Genomic DNA, 14,561 nt, shown 5'->3' with positions numbered 1-14,561 from the left:
TAATGAGTAAAAGTATTTAAATACTTCTCTCACCACTGCTGCTTATAAATAAAATCTGAAATCATCTGGCAAAGCAGGTTGAATGGCAATAATGGGCATTTTCTCCTTTGTTTAACACAACTGTGATTAATCAAATAATTATTACCCAAATGATATGGAGTACACAAAGGGTTCCAGTCCTGTGCAGAGATGTAAAAGTAAATGTACCAATCACAAACAAAACAGTTGACTGACTAATAATAGAGGAGAAGGAGACAGATGATGAAATGACTGTCCACAAGGAGCAATAGGACTGGAGGGGTTGTCCACTGTGGTAAGTCCCGCTGTTCAAATATAACTCTGCAGACGTGTCAGTGTGCGGCTGGTCCTGGCAGCCTCTCCTTTCTGTATATATATGCGTGCACCCGTGCATCTTGAGGGTTAGTCTCACACATGAAGGTGTATTATTAAAACGGGGCGTTCATCACCTGCCACTTTCACCTGCTAGCGTCAGTCAACTGGGCTGTGCGTCGTTTTCCTGACACGACACTTTTATCTGATTGGTCCAGCCTTGCTTCAGGGGCGGGCGCTCCGGATGCTTTTCTGAAATCCCATTGGACGAGGGGCGCCTTGGTCGACGTGACGCAGCTTGGAATTCCCAAAGTTCCCAAGTTCAGGGGGAAGAGAGGAGCGTTGTTCTTACTAAAAAACAAAACGTTTTGAAGGAAAATAAACAGCCGACGACTGAGCTATAAGCAAGAGGGGTAAATTAAATATCTTTTTGTGTTTAACTCGATAGTCGAGCAGGTGTTTGAAGCGCTCGCTAACAGCAGGGCCTGAGTGAGAACGCGGAAGAGTGGGAGTGGGGATATTCAGCCTACCATCCTTTGTTTACCATCATATGTGAACCTTGAATTTGGTTGCTACAACAACCACATCCCCTAAATTGTGTCTCTCATATGTGCAAAACAGAGCCGTAGCGCACATAGTGTTGTCGACAAGTGAGTATTAACCTTTGTTTGCTCGTTTGTGGATCAATGAGCTGCTCGTGTCTGAGGTTTGACCATTTTTGGTAATTTAACTGCCACACAGATTGAGAGGATGGATGGGTCTGAATGAATGGTTGGCTGGAAATAGCAGCGGTGATGAGTATAATCAGGAGATTCCTGTTTCCTCTGACTGAAGCCTTTGTTTAACTACGCAGCAGCATATTATGGGTGCCACCATACCGTTACATAACTTGTATCAACGACAATCTGGTCTTTATCCCGTGTGTGCGGTGAATTAAGTCCCAGTCTGTACCGTTTATTGCATAATTTATCCTTTTAAACTTCCATTTACATAATAACCACCAAAGTAGTGCAGGCAATGATGCGTAGTTTGTCATTGTGTGTGTACTTTCATGTTAAATAATTATAATCTCCATACTATACTTACACCTAAGTTACAGTCATATCATCACATCTAGATAATACTTTTAATTCCCACAAGGCATACGGTGTTGCATCAGGCATATTCAATGAAGACACGTTGTTTCTGTCGTCGTCTGCAGAATATCATAAAAGCTGAATCTGCACCGTGCTGTGCCGAGTTGAGCCTGAAGAGGGCGATGTCTGACAACAGCAACAGCACAGGCAGCAGTGCGTCCTCAACCAACAGCTGGACCCTCCTCTCCCCCGAGGTAAGACTCAAGAAAACCAGCTCAGGAAACTCTGCCTGAAAATCATCTGGAGCACAGTTATTATCCTGTCTCAATGAATGCAGGGCTCATATAATATATGACACGTCTGAACTTGCAACCCTGAGCCGCCCATACTGAAAAAATGATGGTGGATGTTTGCCAACTCATGACCAATTAGTCAGATACTGTCCAGTGAAAAATGTGTATTTGTGAATTTGTGAGGCAGCGACTTGTCTGTTCTTCCACAGCTTTTGTCTGCTATTTAGTTTGTTTTAAATGTCAACTCCATGGGCAAGCATTTGTGTATGACTTTGTGACTGTGTTACGACAGAGCATGCAGGACATGGGTGTTGGGTGTTAAGTCAAACTGTAACTGTAATTTGTAACAGCTGTTGTCCTGTATTTCAGAAATCATTATGGAAGAATTCAGATTCAGTAACTACTTTATTGTTAGACAACAGATTGGAACACCACAAATTAAAATAAAACCCCATGACCTACAAGAAATATCAGTATATCCCTCAGTCCAGGCATTAATGTGCATGGGTGTGCATGCATGCCTGTGTTGGGTGTGCTGTAAATGTCAAGGTCAGCAGCATTACCGATAAGTGTACTATAGGTGTTAATGTAAATGTCTGTTGGAAGCCTGATCTTATTGGATCGTCTTACTCCACAGGAAGCTGCTATTGAGAATGTCGGGCCTGTTGACGATGGGACTGAGAGCCTGGGTGACGTCCCCAGTCTCTCTGAGGAGGTGGCAGGTACCAAAAGTCTAGAGGGCTGGAGCCTTTAAAAGATCTGAAGACAGTGCTTTTAAAGCATCTGCAGTATGAAAGTGCAGTGTTGACACTGTGTTGATCTTATTGCAGGAGCTGCTGTGGAGTTCAAACCGAGTGACATTCCAGTAGAAACTGTGCTGTCTGAGGAGGGCCATCAGGTTAGTACACAATAAACAGTGTAACAATTCTATCAATGTTTACATTAAGCACAGATACTAATGTCTTTCTGTGCCATGCAAATACAAAACCATCAATCAAGTCACTGTTAAGAAAACAAATCCAAACACAGAACATATTTACACAGTTATAACACACTGTTGGTGATGCATTCTTTGGTCTAATTTCTTGTTTGATGTTTGATCTTATTCTAAACACCATATGTACATACTTACTAACCAGATCTATGCAAAAATATATATATTATGTTCTGGACTTTGTTGCCAGAACCACCCCAGAATCAATAAGAAGCACTCCTTTCTGTTATGTCTCAGAGTGAGTAAGAAATACCAATTTTTTTTTACACTTAAAACAGTCTCTCTCTTCGCTCCTGCCCTTATATCTAGGTGTGTCAAGAGACCTCTCCAGACTCCAGCGAGGGTCCCATCCCTTCTAGTCCAGCCCGGATGAGTCCCCTTCCGCATAGCCCCCTTGACCCTGAGGACCTCGACCTGGAGAGTCAGCCTCCAGTTATCCATGATATCGACACCAGCTCCCCCAGTGACAATGAGAACCTAGGAGCCATACCCTTTGTCACCAACATTGATTTGGGGACTCCACTTGATATTCCTGCTGCTGATTTCCCCCCACCGGAGTTTGAGGAGTCCTGCTCTGCTCCCCCCATGACTGAGATCCCTGTCTCTGCAAAGCAAGGACTTGACACACCCACTGATATCGGGCCGATATCTGCAAGCCTTGCCACAGAGAGCCCTGTCTTCACTGCTGAACCTGAGGTTAACATCCCCGCAGAGACCATTACAGCCAATGATCCTCCCTCCCATGCTGACGCTGATATCAGCTTTGTTCCAGAGAGCACAGAGCTGCCAAGCCCGGTCACAGAGGGCCTGGTGGCAGAAGAACCCATTGATGAAAGTCCTGCAGAGACAGTTGGTTCAGTAGAAGCAGAGGAGGAGGCAGCAGTGGAAAGGGAGGCGGCAGAGCCATCTGAGGCAGTGCCCTATTATGAGAGAGAACAGGAAGAAGAAGGTATGGGATGGATGATGCATGCAAGATATCTCAGCACATGGCACTAGAATGATCTTTATTTTGGAGGAGAAAATTTAGAGGTAGTAGGTCAGTCTTTTCTAATACGTTGGTTCCTAAATTAGGGATTAGGGAGTTGAAATCTTTTTCTTGTAAAAAATTGGAGGCCAACATCACCATTCTCATTTTGCTGCTGGCAAGACAAAAGCCACAATAAGCCTGAGCAGTATAGCAAAACAAATGCCAGACAGGAATGTTATACATGAAAGAAATGAGGAAATGCAATAGAACAAAACAAGAAAAACAATAATTCATCATTTCTGAACACCTCATCTTCCAGTTAGCTCTGGGAAATGGGCACACACAGTGAATGGGTGCAGCTGTGTCCACTGTTTTCCAGCCCTTTCCACCCCAGTGACTTCACCAACCACCTTACACCCAAAAAGTCAAATCTATACGTATATAAAAGACTCCAGTATTTAAAGTGCTTTGCAGAAGAGATGAGTCGTTTCTGAAGTGAAGTCATGGCTAGAATAATCTGCTATGGGGCCACAGGGTGAAAGCGCGTTGCTGGGCTCCTACTAACCCCCCATTCCTCCCTCTCTCTGTGCTTGTGTACAGTTTTTCTGTGCTGGAATAATAATGTGTTTGCTGTGTCGAAATCTTAAATACAAGTTAATATAAATATATGCGCCATATAAGCACAGTATCAGCTGAAATAATGAGATCTAAAAACTACAATTTGGCAAAGGGCCTCAAGATAAAGTAATAAAGCAGGGCACTCTTTAAGGGCCCGTGAAATGTCAGTTAATATCATACTTTATTGACCAAGTAAAGTACGAAGTAAAGTTATAATTGAACATATTACCATAAACCAACTGCTACACAGTGAGCATGGGGTTTTTATGGACTCCTGGGGGGTCTGTGGCCCTGCAGCAGTTAACAGCTTTGCCCATTTGGTAACACAGCCTTGAAGGAAGTAAATGGTTTATGGCTCTTTGTAATTAGCACTAGTCAATAGAAGCAGAAAATGAGAGTCCTCTTGCAGAAGAATTGGTTAACATGTTTCTTATCTGTGTCACGCTAGCAGCTGGAAAGTGATTTATCAGTATGACAGGGAGGCGTGCACCCCACTGAGAAAATGAGAAACCCCCATGCATGAAATTATTGTTTGTTGTAATTTAGTGAGAAAATGTCATCCATTTCCATGAGCAGCACTGACTTTTTGTCAGCCTTTTTTTTACATACTGTTTACACTCTGTTGAGTTTTGCATGTACTCACTTAGATTTTAGCAGTGTGAGGCAGTCTGCCAGTAGATAATTATGATTTTGGAAATAAGTCTGGTTGTGACACTTCTGTAGCCACAGATGTCGAGATGATTTGTTGAAGTGACTCTGGGCCACATGTGGTTTAGGTTTAGGAGCAATATCATCATCTGTCACAAAAATACATTATAAAAATTGGATGGCTCTGCTCTCTTGCCAAGTCTTTTCATGTTCAGTTTCCTCTTGTCACATTTCTGCTTTTCTCAGAGCCATCAACCAGTTTTGATTTGGGTGACACAAGCGGCTTTGATGATGGACTGAGGAGGAGGAATGTCCCCTCTTTTGATGCGCCAAGGCCAAGAACGTCAGATGAGGAAGATGAGGATGAGGAAGTGGAGTTCAAGCTTGCTGAGAAGAAGGAGGAAAAGCCATGGTTCTCCTTGAACAAATGCATTGTGGGAGCTCTGATCCTGCTCTTTTTAGGTTCCCTCTTCCTCTCAGGTAAGTTCCTCTCATGCCTAAATAAGCCTGCCAACTTGCTTCTGCTTTTTATGGTCAGATACAGTAAGACACATTTGCTCACAATTGCTGTGTGCTATACATTAACAGTTAGTTTGAAACCAAATTTATGATATTTATAACCAAATACTTAAAGATGCTGATGTACAAATATCTCCATTACAATGCTAGTATTTACAAGTTACATAAGTGCTTCTTTTTTTTTTTGCTGTTTTCAGCAATAGTTCAATGTCTGTTTTTAGATCTTGTTGACTAAGCTGAACTGTGTCAACAGGTTTCCTCTCTGACCTGGATTATGGTAGGTCCAGTACTACAGCAGATAAGACAGCAGCGTAAGCTTCTGCACTAGCCGGCTAACGCTCAGTAGCTTGTCCAAACACTTATCTGGCCTGACACTTCATGCAGTGGCAGCAGAAAATGGCAATAACACGCATTTTGAACTGTACAATAACACTCTTTATCGCTGTTTGGAAGGACTCACTGGATGTTTAAGGGTGCTTAAGTTGGGGGGAAAATTATCTGTTGTGGGGCAATTTGCTTGGTAAGGCAAAAGTGTCATATCTTTTAAATGTAACTTTAAAGAAATCTAAATATATAGTCTCTGTATAGTGCCTGGGCTCATGAAATGCACTTCACAACAAAAGCATCCTATGTTGTTGTAAGACCGCCCGGCAGCTGTGTGTCAATACAAGTGTCTGTTGCAAGATTTGTGTCAAAAAATGTGTTTGCTTATCTCACAGGTGACTTTGACGCCTCTGAACTGAGTGATGGAGAACAAAGCCAGGTCTGTTCCTGCTGTCTATCACTTCACTTACTCAATTTCAGTGTTGTCCAGTATGTGTCTGTACAGTCCTATTTAAAGAAAGTATGTGTCTTAAAATGTTAAAGACAAACACTGAAAAGATAGAGAGACTGGATTATTTCAAAATATGTGTATTATTCATTTGCCAATGATTTTCAATCCAGGACTGGCTTAGCAGTGATCCACAGGATATGAAAGCGTTATTGGATAAACTGACACAGGAAAACCAACAAATCGCTCAGCTAGAGGCTCAGCTACAGGTCAGTATACACTAGTATTGATGCTAATGATGTTGTTTTACCCTGTCATGTTTTTTCAATGTGCCACAACATATAGACAGTATGTTACCAATAACTATTTTCTGATTATTCTCCAAGTTGTACAGAACCTGGATCTGATGACAGCACTCATACACATCATTAACACTTGTATATTTTTCTTCGTCTTCCAGTCTCAAAAAGAAGAACTCGACTCTGCACTGAGGGCAGTAGCAGTGAGTGGTGATGAAAAAGGTAAAGCAGATCTGGAGAAAGAAAACACAAAGCTGAAGGAGGAGCTGTCATCTCTGCCTGAGCTGAAGAAAGAGCTGGAGATTCTGAGGGCCAGGGTGACTGAACTCAACCAGCTCACAGGTATGATGTGGCAAACATGAAGTGAATGAAGTCTTTGCTGCTGAATAGTGCACTCATTTAATGTTTATTTGAATGATAATAAAGGTTGAAGAGAACTGTGCAATCCCTTCTGACATAATTTACTATCCATTTACCTTTGATATCTTGCTTCCTTCACAGCTGATCAAAAAATGCCTCCGGCTGCTCCTAGTTCAGCCCCTCAGCCTGGTGAGAAAGATGGTCCGAGTAATCAGAAAGCAGCTGGACCTGAGAGGAGAAAGGATGCAAATGAGGGACAGAGGCTGAAGGAGGAACTCCAGAGACAGAAAGTTCTTTTGGAGGAGAGCAGAAAGAGACTGGAGGGGATGAAAAGAGATGGGGGTAGCAGGAAACACGTCAGGGATAGCTTGGAGGAGATCCAGAGGAAGCTTTCTGAGCAAGTTGAGAGGTGGGGGAAGAGGAAGCCGCAGGAGTCCAAATGGAAAGGGAACAAAGGCAAAAATAATGAGCGGGACCACTGGAAGAAAGACGAAAAGAAAGAGCGGAGGGGTGAGAAAGAGTGGAAGCACAGCAGAGATGGAGGATGGAAGGATAAAGAGGAGAAGAAGGAGAAGGAGTGGAAGTCTCAGAAGCAAAACTCTCACAAAGAGGCATGGAGGAAACACCAGGACGAGTGGGAGAGGAAGAAGGACGAGCGCAGAATGGACAGAGAGGAGAGGAGGAAGGAGAAGCCGTGGCACAGCCGGCCCGATAAAAACTCACACCGTCACAGTCATCAGCATCAGCAGCACCAGCATCACCACCATCAGCAGCCCCGCCAGCCTCACCAGCACAACCACAACGATTTCTGGAGAGACCAGGAGCAGAAGCTGCAACGCAACATCCGCCCCCAGCTGGGCTGCAGCTCTGTGGACGATTGCGCGGGCAAGGAGGGGCTCTACGCTGTGGAGCTGTCTGAGTTCGAGGAACTGCTGGAGGGTTACCTGAGCAAGCTTGAAGGGTCATCGTCTGAGAGCAAGGACAAGATCCGGAAGCTGACCGCGGAGTTCTTTGAGGACGGCGTGTTTATCCACGACAGGGTCCTTTTCAGCGACTTTGCCGAGGATGTAGCAGACATTCTGGAGGACATGGTGGACGTTTTAGAGGACGGCGGGCGGAAGGACGACGACTCCCTGGAGGAGGAGATGGAGGAGTTTGAACGAGAGGCCCTGTGGAAATTTGCCGCCACAGCTTAAGTAGAGACACACAGGGGAAAGGAGTAAAATACAACACTAAGATACAGCACACAGCAAGTGGTGGTTTTATAGGACATTTCTTGCCTACCTTCTCCTCTTCAGAGCTGTAATTGTAGTAGCTTCTGGTACAGAGTGGTTGTGCCTCTCATAAACGTGTCCCTCTGAGTCTTTAATTATGAGCTAGACTTGTACTTGTCATTTTGGACTTAGTTGTTGTTACCTACCTCTGTCAGGTCATGCCTCCTAATGCGAAGTCCTTCAGTAATGTGTTGTGTGGATTTTCCTCTGCTATATAGTGTTTTCTCAGTACCTAGTGCATGTTGCAGTTCATTATGTAAATTCAATTTGATAATCTTCAGATCACACAAATAACAGGGTTTAAAGGCGATGGTATTCACAAATAATTCTGTTGAGCATCAGTGGAGTTGGGTTAAATCTATGTATACAGTTCGTATAGTGTTATATAAGTTATCAGCTACAGAGAGACATGTTAAATTGACTGGTAAATACTTCTCTGTCATTTGACTTTCTCTCTTGTCTGGGAATACAACCTGTCTCTACTCCAAACAAGTTAAAACAAATGCTAAGAAATTTTTTTGCAAATACCATTTGCTTCAAGTCAGGTGTAACTGTTCAATCCCAGAGGATGAGATCCCACATCTTTCAGTGATAAGAATAAGATCAGGTCAGACTAGTTTTGTGTCAGCAGCTCTTTAGTAGATTTGGGCAAACACACACACACACAGAGAGAGAAAGAATGCTGTTTCAGAGCCCTAAGCGTTTCATTTCTAGATCTGAGAGACTTACTGCTCAAACTCCCAACTGTCAGTTGACAGCAGATGTGTGGAACAACCAGGAACCAGTTTGTGAAACATTCACATCAGTGCTGCTCAGAAAAAGCAATAGGACAAAATGATATATAAACTTATATATATATATATATATATATATATATATATATATATATATATATACACACACACACAGCCATAGCTGAATTGATGACTGCTAAACCACTTCAGCACTTTTCTCAAACGTTCACATTTACAGCAAGGTTTTTTTTCTCATAGACCATCAGTTCTCTCTGATATTTTTTGTAACGTAGCCATGGGGACCTCCAACACGTGATCTACATATACTGGGTATCCCAGAGCACACAGAGTAAAACATATAGAGTCATGTAATGAAGTTGTTTAAATGAGATTGGCAACCAAACCAGTATTTTCTTTTTCATTTTCTTTTTCTTATTCTGTTAATAGGCTGATGCAAGTTGACATGCACCAGTTATTAGTAGCTGGTTCTAGAGGGGAAAAAAAGTAAAGTAAGGAAGCTGCTACTCTTCATTTTGTTTTCTAAGATGAATAAGCCTGGTGAAGGTAAAACAAGAATGGTACACTACAGCATTATTTTTTAGTGGAACTGAAATAATTATGTTTTTTCTTTCAGTTTTTGATCTTAGTCATATTTGATTATGGATGTTTCCCTCTGACAGATTGTGATTGTTCTCATTTTCCAGTGATTGAAAGAAGCTTTGAAGTGTTCAATGTTTTATTTATTCTGTCACTACACTGCAACTCTTTTTCTTATTTTTCTAGCTAGAAGAACCACAGACTTTGTTCCAGGCCATACACATTGAATGTGAAAATGGTGAAGTTTTCAGTTTTGATTTTTCAGAAGTTTAGTTTGCCAGCTGCTGCTTACGTGCCTTTATTATTACTAATACATTAGATCAGACAAGAGGTCTTTGATTTAATTTGCTTCTGCAAAGATTAAAAAGAAAACAGGTTTACACTACTTGCAATTCTGCTGTGTTCATAGGGCAGAGAATGAATGTCATAGGGTTCACTTACGAAGTGTTGAACAGATTTTTGTTAAACGTTGTCTTCTCTGCTGTTTCTACAGAGGAACTTTTTAAAAAAAAAAGTTTTTAGACCAAGGGGATCAAAAGAAAGCTTCACCCGAACAGATGAATCCTTTAATGAAACACATTTCTGAAGATTTAATCAATATTTGAGACGTGTTTTTGTCTTTGTGGGACAACAGTAGGACTCTGTGTTTACTGATAATGTGGCTCAGATGTGCATGTAATTGATCCCTGGACAAATGTGTTGATAAATTTGAATCATTTCTAGTTTCTCCCATCATCAGTTATGTCCTATTTTAGGAAGTCAGTGTTAAGTTGAATAAATTTTTCACCATTAAATATGTAAATAGTGTCTTTATTTAAACAGTTAATTAGATTCATTCAAACAAAGACATCACCGAATATATCCCCTGTGTCAGTGTGAAGAATGAGAATGACTTGCGTTAATGGAATTATTTTAGTACTGAAAAATTTACAATGAGACCCAGCCGTGTGTGACTGGAGGCATCTGACTCACTCTCTAGTGGGAAGTGGAAGTGTTGGTATGACTGGCATCTATTATCACAGCTGTGATGCCAAACTAAAATATTTACATCCAGATTAAATACTCAGAGCAGGAGCTCACACATTCACAGGCACAAACTCGCTCTTGGCCTCGTGTCCTCGTACGTGAGCCGGCCAGCGTGGCTGAACCTGATGTGCTGATGAACGGGAATGTAAGCAGTGACTGAGAGCGAGTCAGTCACTTTGAAACTGCTGAAAGTGCCTGTCATTCTTTGAATTCTACAAACAAGGCACCATGCAAGCATTTCTGTAGGTTTTTATACTTGCCCCCATCCTCTCCCTCTCTCTTTAGACTTCATTTTCAAAGTAAACATGGCTGGAAAAAGGGAAATGAGGGAAAAATAAAATGGTTTCTTTGTTGAACTTAAAATGCCATAACATTAAGGTTACCATCTTTCTGCAGGTATTCCACACAGTTTTCTTCCTGTAACTGGAAAGATTTGCACATGGGACAGTGTGTTTCTCCTGAATGCCACATTATTTGAGTCATGTTTTGTATAAACTAATTACTGCTTAGGCATGCATGATTCAGTGGCTTGATTAGAATGGCCTGACAGGGATGCTATCAGTAAATCCCTTGCTCTGCAAACAGGCTGAAATGGGTTTTGTGCTATCATCAGTAAAAAAAAAATTTGCCCTCTGTAGGACAGAACGGCAGTGTTTTTTGGTTTGTGTGTGCAGTTTTGTGATGTGTATCCCCAGGGTCGTGGAAATCAGGCAGAGATAAGGGCAGCCTGCTGGATGGGGGCAGAATTGGTGTTTTCCGCTGAGGTGTGCGTCAGTGAACGGAGATGAAGCATATATATTTGGAGAGGTGATGTCACTGTGGAGGGACAAGACTCTTGGCATCTGCTGTAACGCACCAAGCAGCATCTCAACACAACAGGTGAGAATGCAGCCACTGTTTTTTTCATTGCTTATTTCTTGAGTGAATTATGTGTGCAGCTTGTGTTGAGGCTTTTGTTTCTCTGTCCATTTACTTTCCAGTTCTTAACAATCCAACATGGAAACTGCCATCAGCACCCTTGTCACCCAGTTCAAGGTGTTCGCTGGGAAAGATGGATCCGCCAGCACCCTGAGCAAAGACGAATTCCACAACCTGGTGACCTCTCAGCTACCCAACTATGTCAAGGTACATGACAATCCGGCTGCTGATTTCTATTAACTTTGTATCCTAACTACCCCAGGTATTAAAGAAACCGTGGTTTTTTATGCACCTTTAAGGTGACTGACACCTCTTGAGATGTATTATTGTGAGTAATTGCTTTTACACATAACTCTATTGTTATCTGTTATCCATTCTTACTGCTACCTAGTTTTACAGATAACTTTCATTTATATCATCACCATGTCTTGTGTAGCCCACAGAAAAAAATTCAACAACTTTATACTGTAAAAGTTATCATTTGTAAATTGTATATGAGAATACAGCATTTGTATATTTTGCCTTAAATGATTCACTTTCACACAGGTTTCAATTAATACTGTACTTGTCCAGCATGCTTTGTACATTAGAATGAAGTACTACATGTTTTTAATACTACATGCTGTGTTGGTGCATGACATGTGATATAAAATATGAAGGACTCTGCTTCCATATACAAAATAATATCCTAAAAATGCAGATAAAGTTAGATTTTTTTTTTAATGAATCTACCATTTTGTTCATTTATCTGTGAATAACTAAAAAATAATGTCAATTAACTGAAATATTCAATTTGCAATGTATGAAATGAAGGAAAGCAAGCAAATGCCATATTTGAGCAGCTGTAACCTCCAAATGCAGTTGATAATAGTTTTACTTGATAATTGCTTAAACTATTGATCAATTATCAAATTTTTGACCAGTTAAGCCAAAAGTTACAAGTGTAATGTTGTAACAAATGACACATATGTCAGACATTGTTTATACTTATACTTACTTGCACATTGCACAACTTAAAGTAATTTAATTCATGTTTTATGATGGTCATTGTAAGTCATAAGGTTTGAGTTCCATTCTCCACCAGTATATATGGCATATATACAAACACAAATGAAATACAACACAAATGCACAGATGTAACATGTGCTTTTAAGGATTTTATCATAAGGAAACTTTGTGTGGTTGGAAATTAATTTTTACTTCATTTGTATTTATTACTACACTCAGCCATTAGGTGGCAGAACAGTCTTTCAGAGTAGCTGATGCTGCAGCTCAGACTGATCTTCCATTGATCAGGTTTTTTTTTTTTTCCCCCTCTGTTAATCACCCACAGAACTCCGGCAACGCAGGGGTGATTGACGAGCTCATGGGCTCGCTGGACGAAAACAATGACGGGGAGCTGACTTTCTCAGAGTTCTGGCAGCTGATTGGAAAACTTGCGAGCAAACAGGGCTGGTTTCAGTCAGTAGAGCTCTAACCCGTCCCATGTCGGCCGTGGGCCCTGAGCCAGGTTGTGCAACACCAATCAACTTGGGCTTAAGCTGTCCAACTGTAAACTCAAAGGCAATTTGAATTCTTTTATCACTCCTACCAGTGCCACATGTGTAACTCTTTAGTTAACCGTTTGTTGAATGCAGGGAAACTTTGAATTAAAGGCTTCATTGTCTTGATCCTTAAGCCACCAACACTCTGTCTCCTGTCATTCATTCACCACATTATATGGTGTCCAGCCACACACATTTGAGCGGGAGTGTATTACAGCCTTGATTTAGATGCCTGTAATCCTATATGCATTACTCCTGCCACAACTACACCATGCAGACTATATCTTGTTCCATAGAGGTTCATAATGCCTGTACAAAGCTGTCTGTCCAAGCGTTTAGCAGCAGTGATGCACAAGCGTAGCCTGGTCTTCACTGCCTGTCAGTGAGGCCTCAGTAGACTGTGTAATAGGGATCTGCAGTCCAAATGCATCCCATTACATTTGGGCAGGGATTATTGTTTTTGCAGCATTTCGGGTTTTGTAGTTAAATGGCATTTTGCTTGTTTAGCTGGTAATTCTCTGTGTTACGGTCACTTTTTATTAATTCTGATGTCTAGACAGAGTTATGTGCGCTGGCGTGCTCCCCGGCTGTTTTATAGCCCATAGGCCTGTTTCAGCTTTGTCAAAGAGGAAAGGTGCTGCTAACTGATTTTGAGAACGTGGATCTTTCAACAGATAAGTAAATGCGACCTTTGTATCCAAATTACACATGCTAAGGTGCCAGTGGGGGAGGAGTGATGACGGGCAAATGAGTCAGCAGCAGCAGCAGCACAGACAGAGGCTAAATGAGCGAGGGCACCCAGCTAGTGTAGGGCTGTGAGAAGTACGTCTGTACAGGGAAGGCCCCCCTTTAGTTGGCAGTCAGGAGCTTTTCCAGAATGTGGAGACTTGTATCTCACTTATCCACAGAGAGAAGCACCCAGTAGTGAGATTTAATCTGTAGAGGGAATAAGAAAAAAGAAAAGACTTGAAAGGCCTTTCAAGAATCTGGCAAGACTGCTTTACCTCTTGCACCACGTTTGCCATAGACACTGGCATTCTTGTAGTATTTTCAATGAAGATTCCTTTGCTCTCAGATTTCCAAAGAATCAGTCAGGGGAAAAGATCACTGCCAAATTTAGGGTTTTACAGTCTCTTGTGGCAGAAAACTAATATAATTTTGTTCATGTGTGTACAACTTTTGGTGGAAAACAGAAGAATATTTCAAATTTGTGTCCCTTCAACACATCTGTGTGTTGTTCTAAGACATAAACAATAGACACCTCCTCCCTAGAAAGGATTGTAAGACTCTGGGTGATAACTATACTTTCAGTTTCAACGTGTCTTTTTTATTTATTTAATTTTTTTCCTGTGACTTCATTTAATAAGTGAAATTCTTTTGCAAGCGACTAATACTTGTGCAGATGAAGTAATCCCACCCGCCCAGAGTCTTCTCCTCGTCCCTGCAGATGAAGCCGCGCTCCAAGCCACAAGCCTGGCGAGCTGGCGTGAAACTGTGCAAATCACACATGACGTGAAACAGCTGGCCCCACGAGCCAATGATAATTCCAATAAAAAACAACTATAAGTGTTTTGATACACTTTCACTCCCCA

The 14,561-nt window shown here is 41.7% G+C and overlaps 2 protein-coding genes across 4 annotated transcripts; both read left to right on the top strand.

Moving 5' to 3' along the window:
• The first annotated feature begins 400 nt into the window (after positions 1-400).
• On the top strand, positions 401-10,275 carry pbxip1a (pre-B-cell leukemia homeobox interacting protein 1a). Of its 3 annotated transcripts, none has more exons than XM_018685038.2 (11): positions 401-743; positions 1,532-1,660; positions 2,337-2,421; positions 2,530-2,597; positions 3,003-3,642; positions 5,173-5,406; positions 5,699-5,722; positions 6,165-6,208; positions 6,391-6,486; positions 6,678-6,858; positions 7,018-10,275. In XM_018685038.2, the coding sequence occupies exons 2-11, from the start codon at positions 1,589-1,591 to the stop codon at positions 8,070-8,072; spliced, it is 2,499 nt and encodes an 832-aa protein (XP_018540554.1). In that variant the 5' UTR covers positions 401-743; positions 1,532-1,588; the 3' UTR covers positions 8,073-10,275. The 3 variants fall into 3 exon arrangements, with proteins under 3 accessions (XP_018540554.1, XP_018540556.1, XP_018540555.1); XM_018685039.2 differs by lacking the exon at positions 401-743 and adding an exon at positions 774-980; XM_018685040.2 differs by lacking the exon at positions 5,699-5,722 and having other exon boundaries at positions 403-743.
• A 942-nt stretch (positions 10,276-11,217) lies between these two features.
• On the top strand, positions 11,218-13,112 carry s100a11 (S100 calcium binding protein A11). The gene is made up of 3 exons (XM_018685045.2): positions 11,218-11,386; positions 11,488-11,632; positions 12,759-13,112. Exons 2-3 carry the CDS (start codon positions 11,504-11,506, stop codon positions 12,900-12,902), a joined length of 273 nt encoding a protein of 90 aa, XP_018540561.1. The 5' UTR covers positions 11,218-11,386; positions 11,488-11,503; the 3' UTR covers positions 12,903-13,112.
• Positions 13,113-14,561: the final 1,449 nt, after the last annotated feature.

Source organism: Lates calcarifer, linkage group LG3, assembly GCF_001640805.2.
Source record: "Lates calcarifer isolate ASB-BC8 linkage group LG3, TLL_Latcal_v3, whole genome shotgun sequence".
Taxonomy (NCBI): domain Eukaryota; kingdom Metazoa; phylum Chordata; class Actinopteri; family Centropomidae; genus Lates; species Lates calcarifer.
Note: the sequence above shows the minus strand (reverse complement) of the source record. Positions and strands in the feature narration are given on the sequence as shown.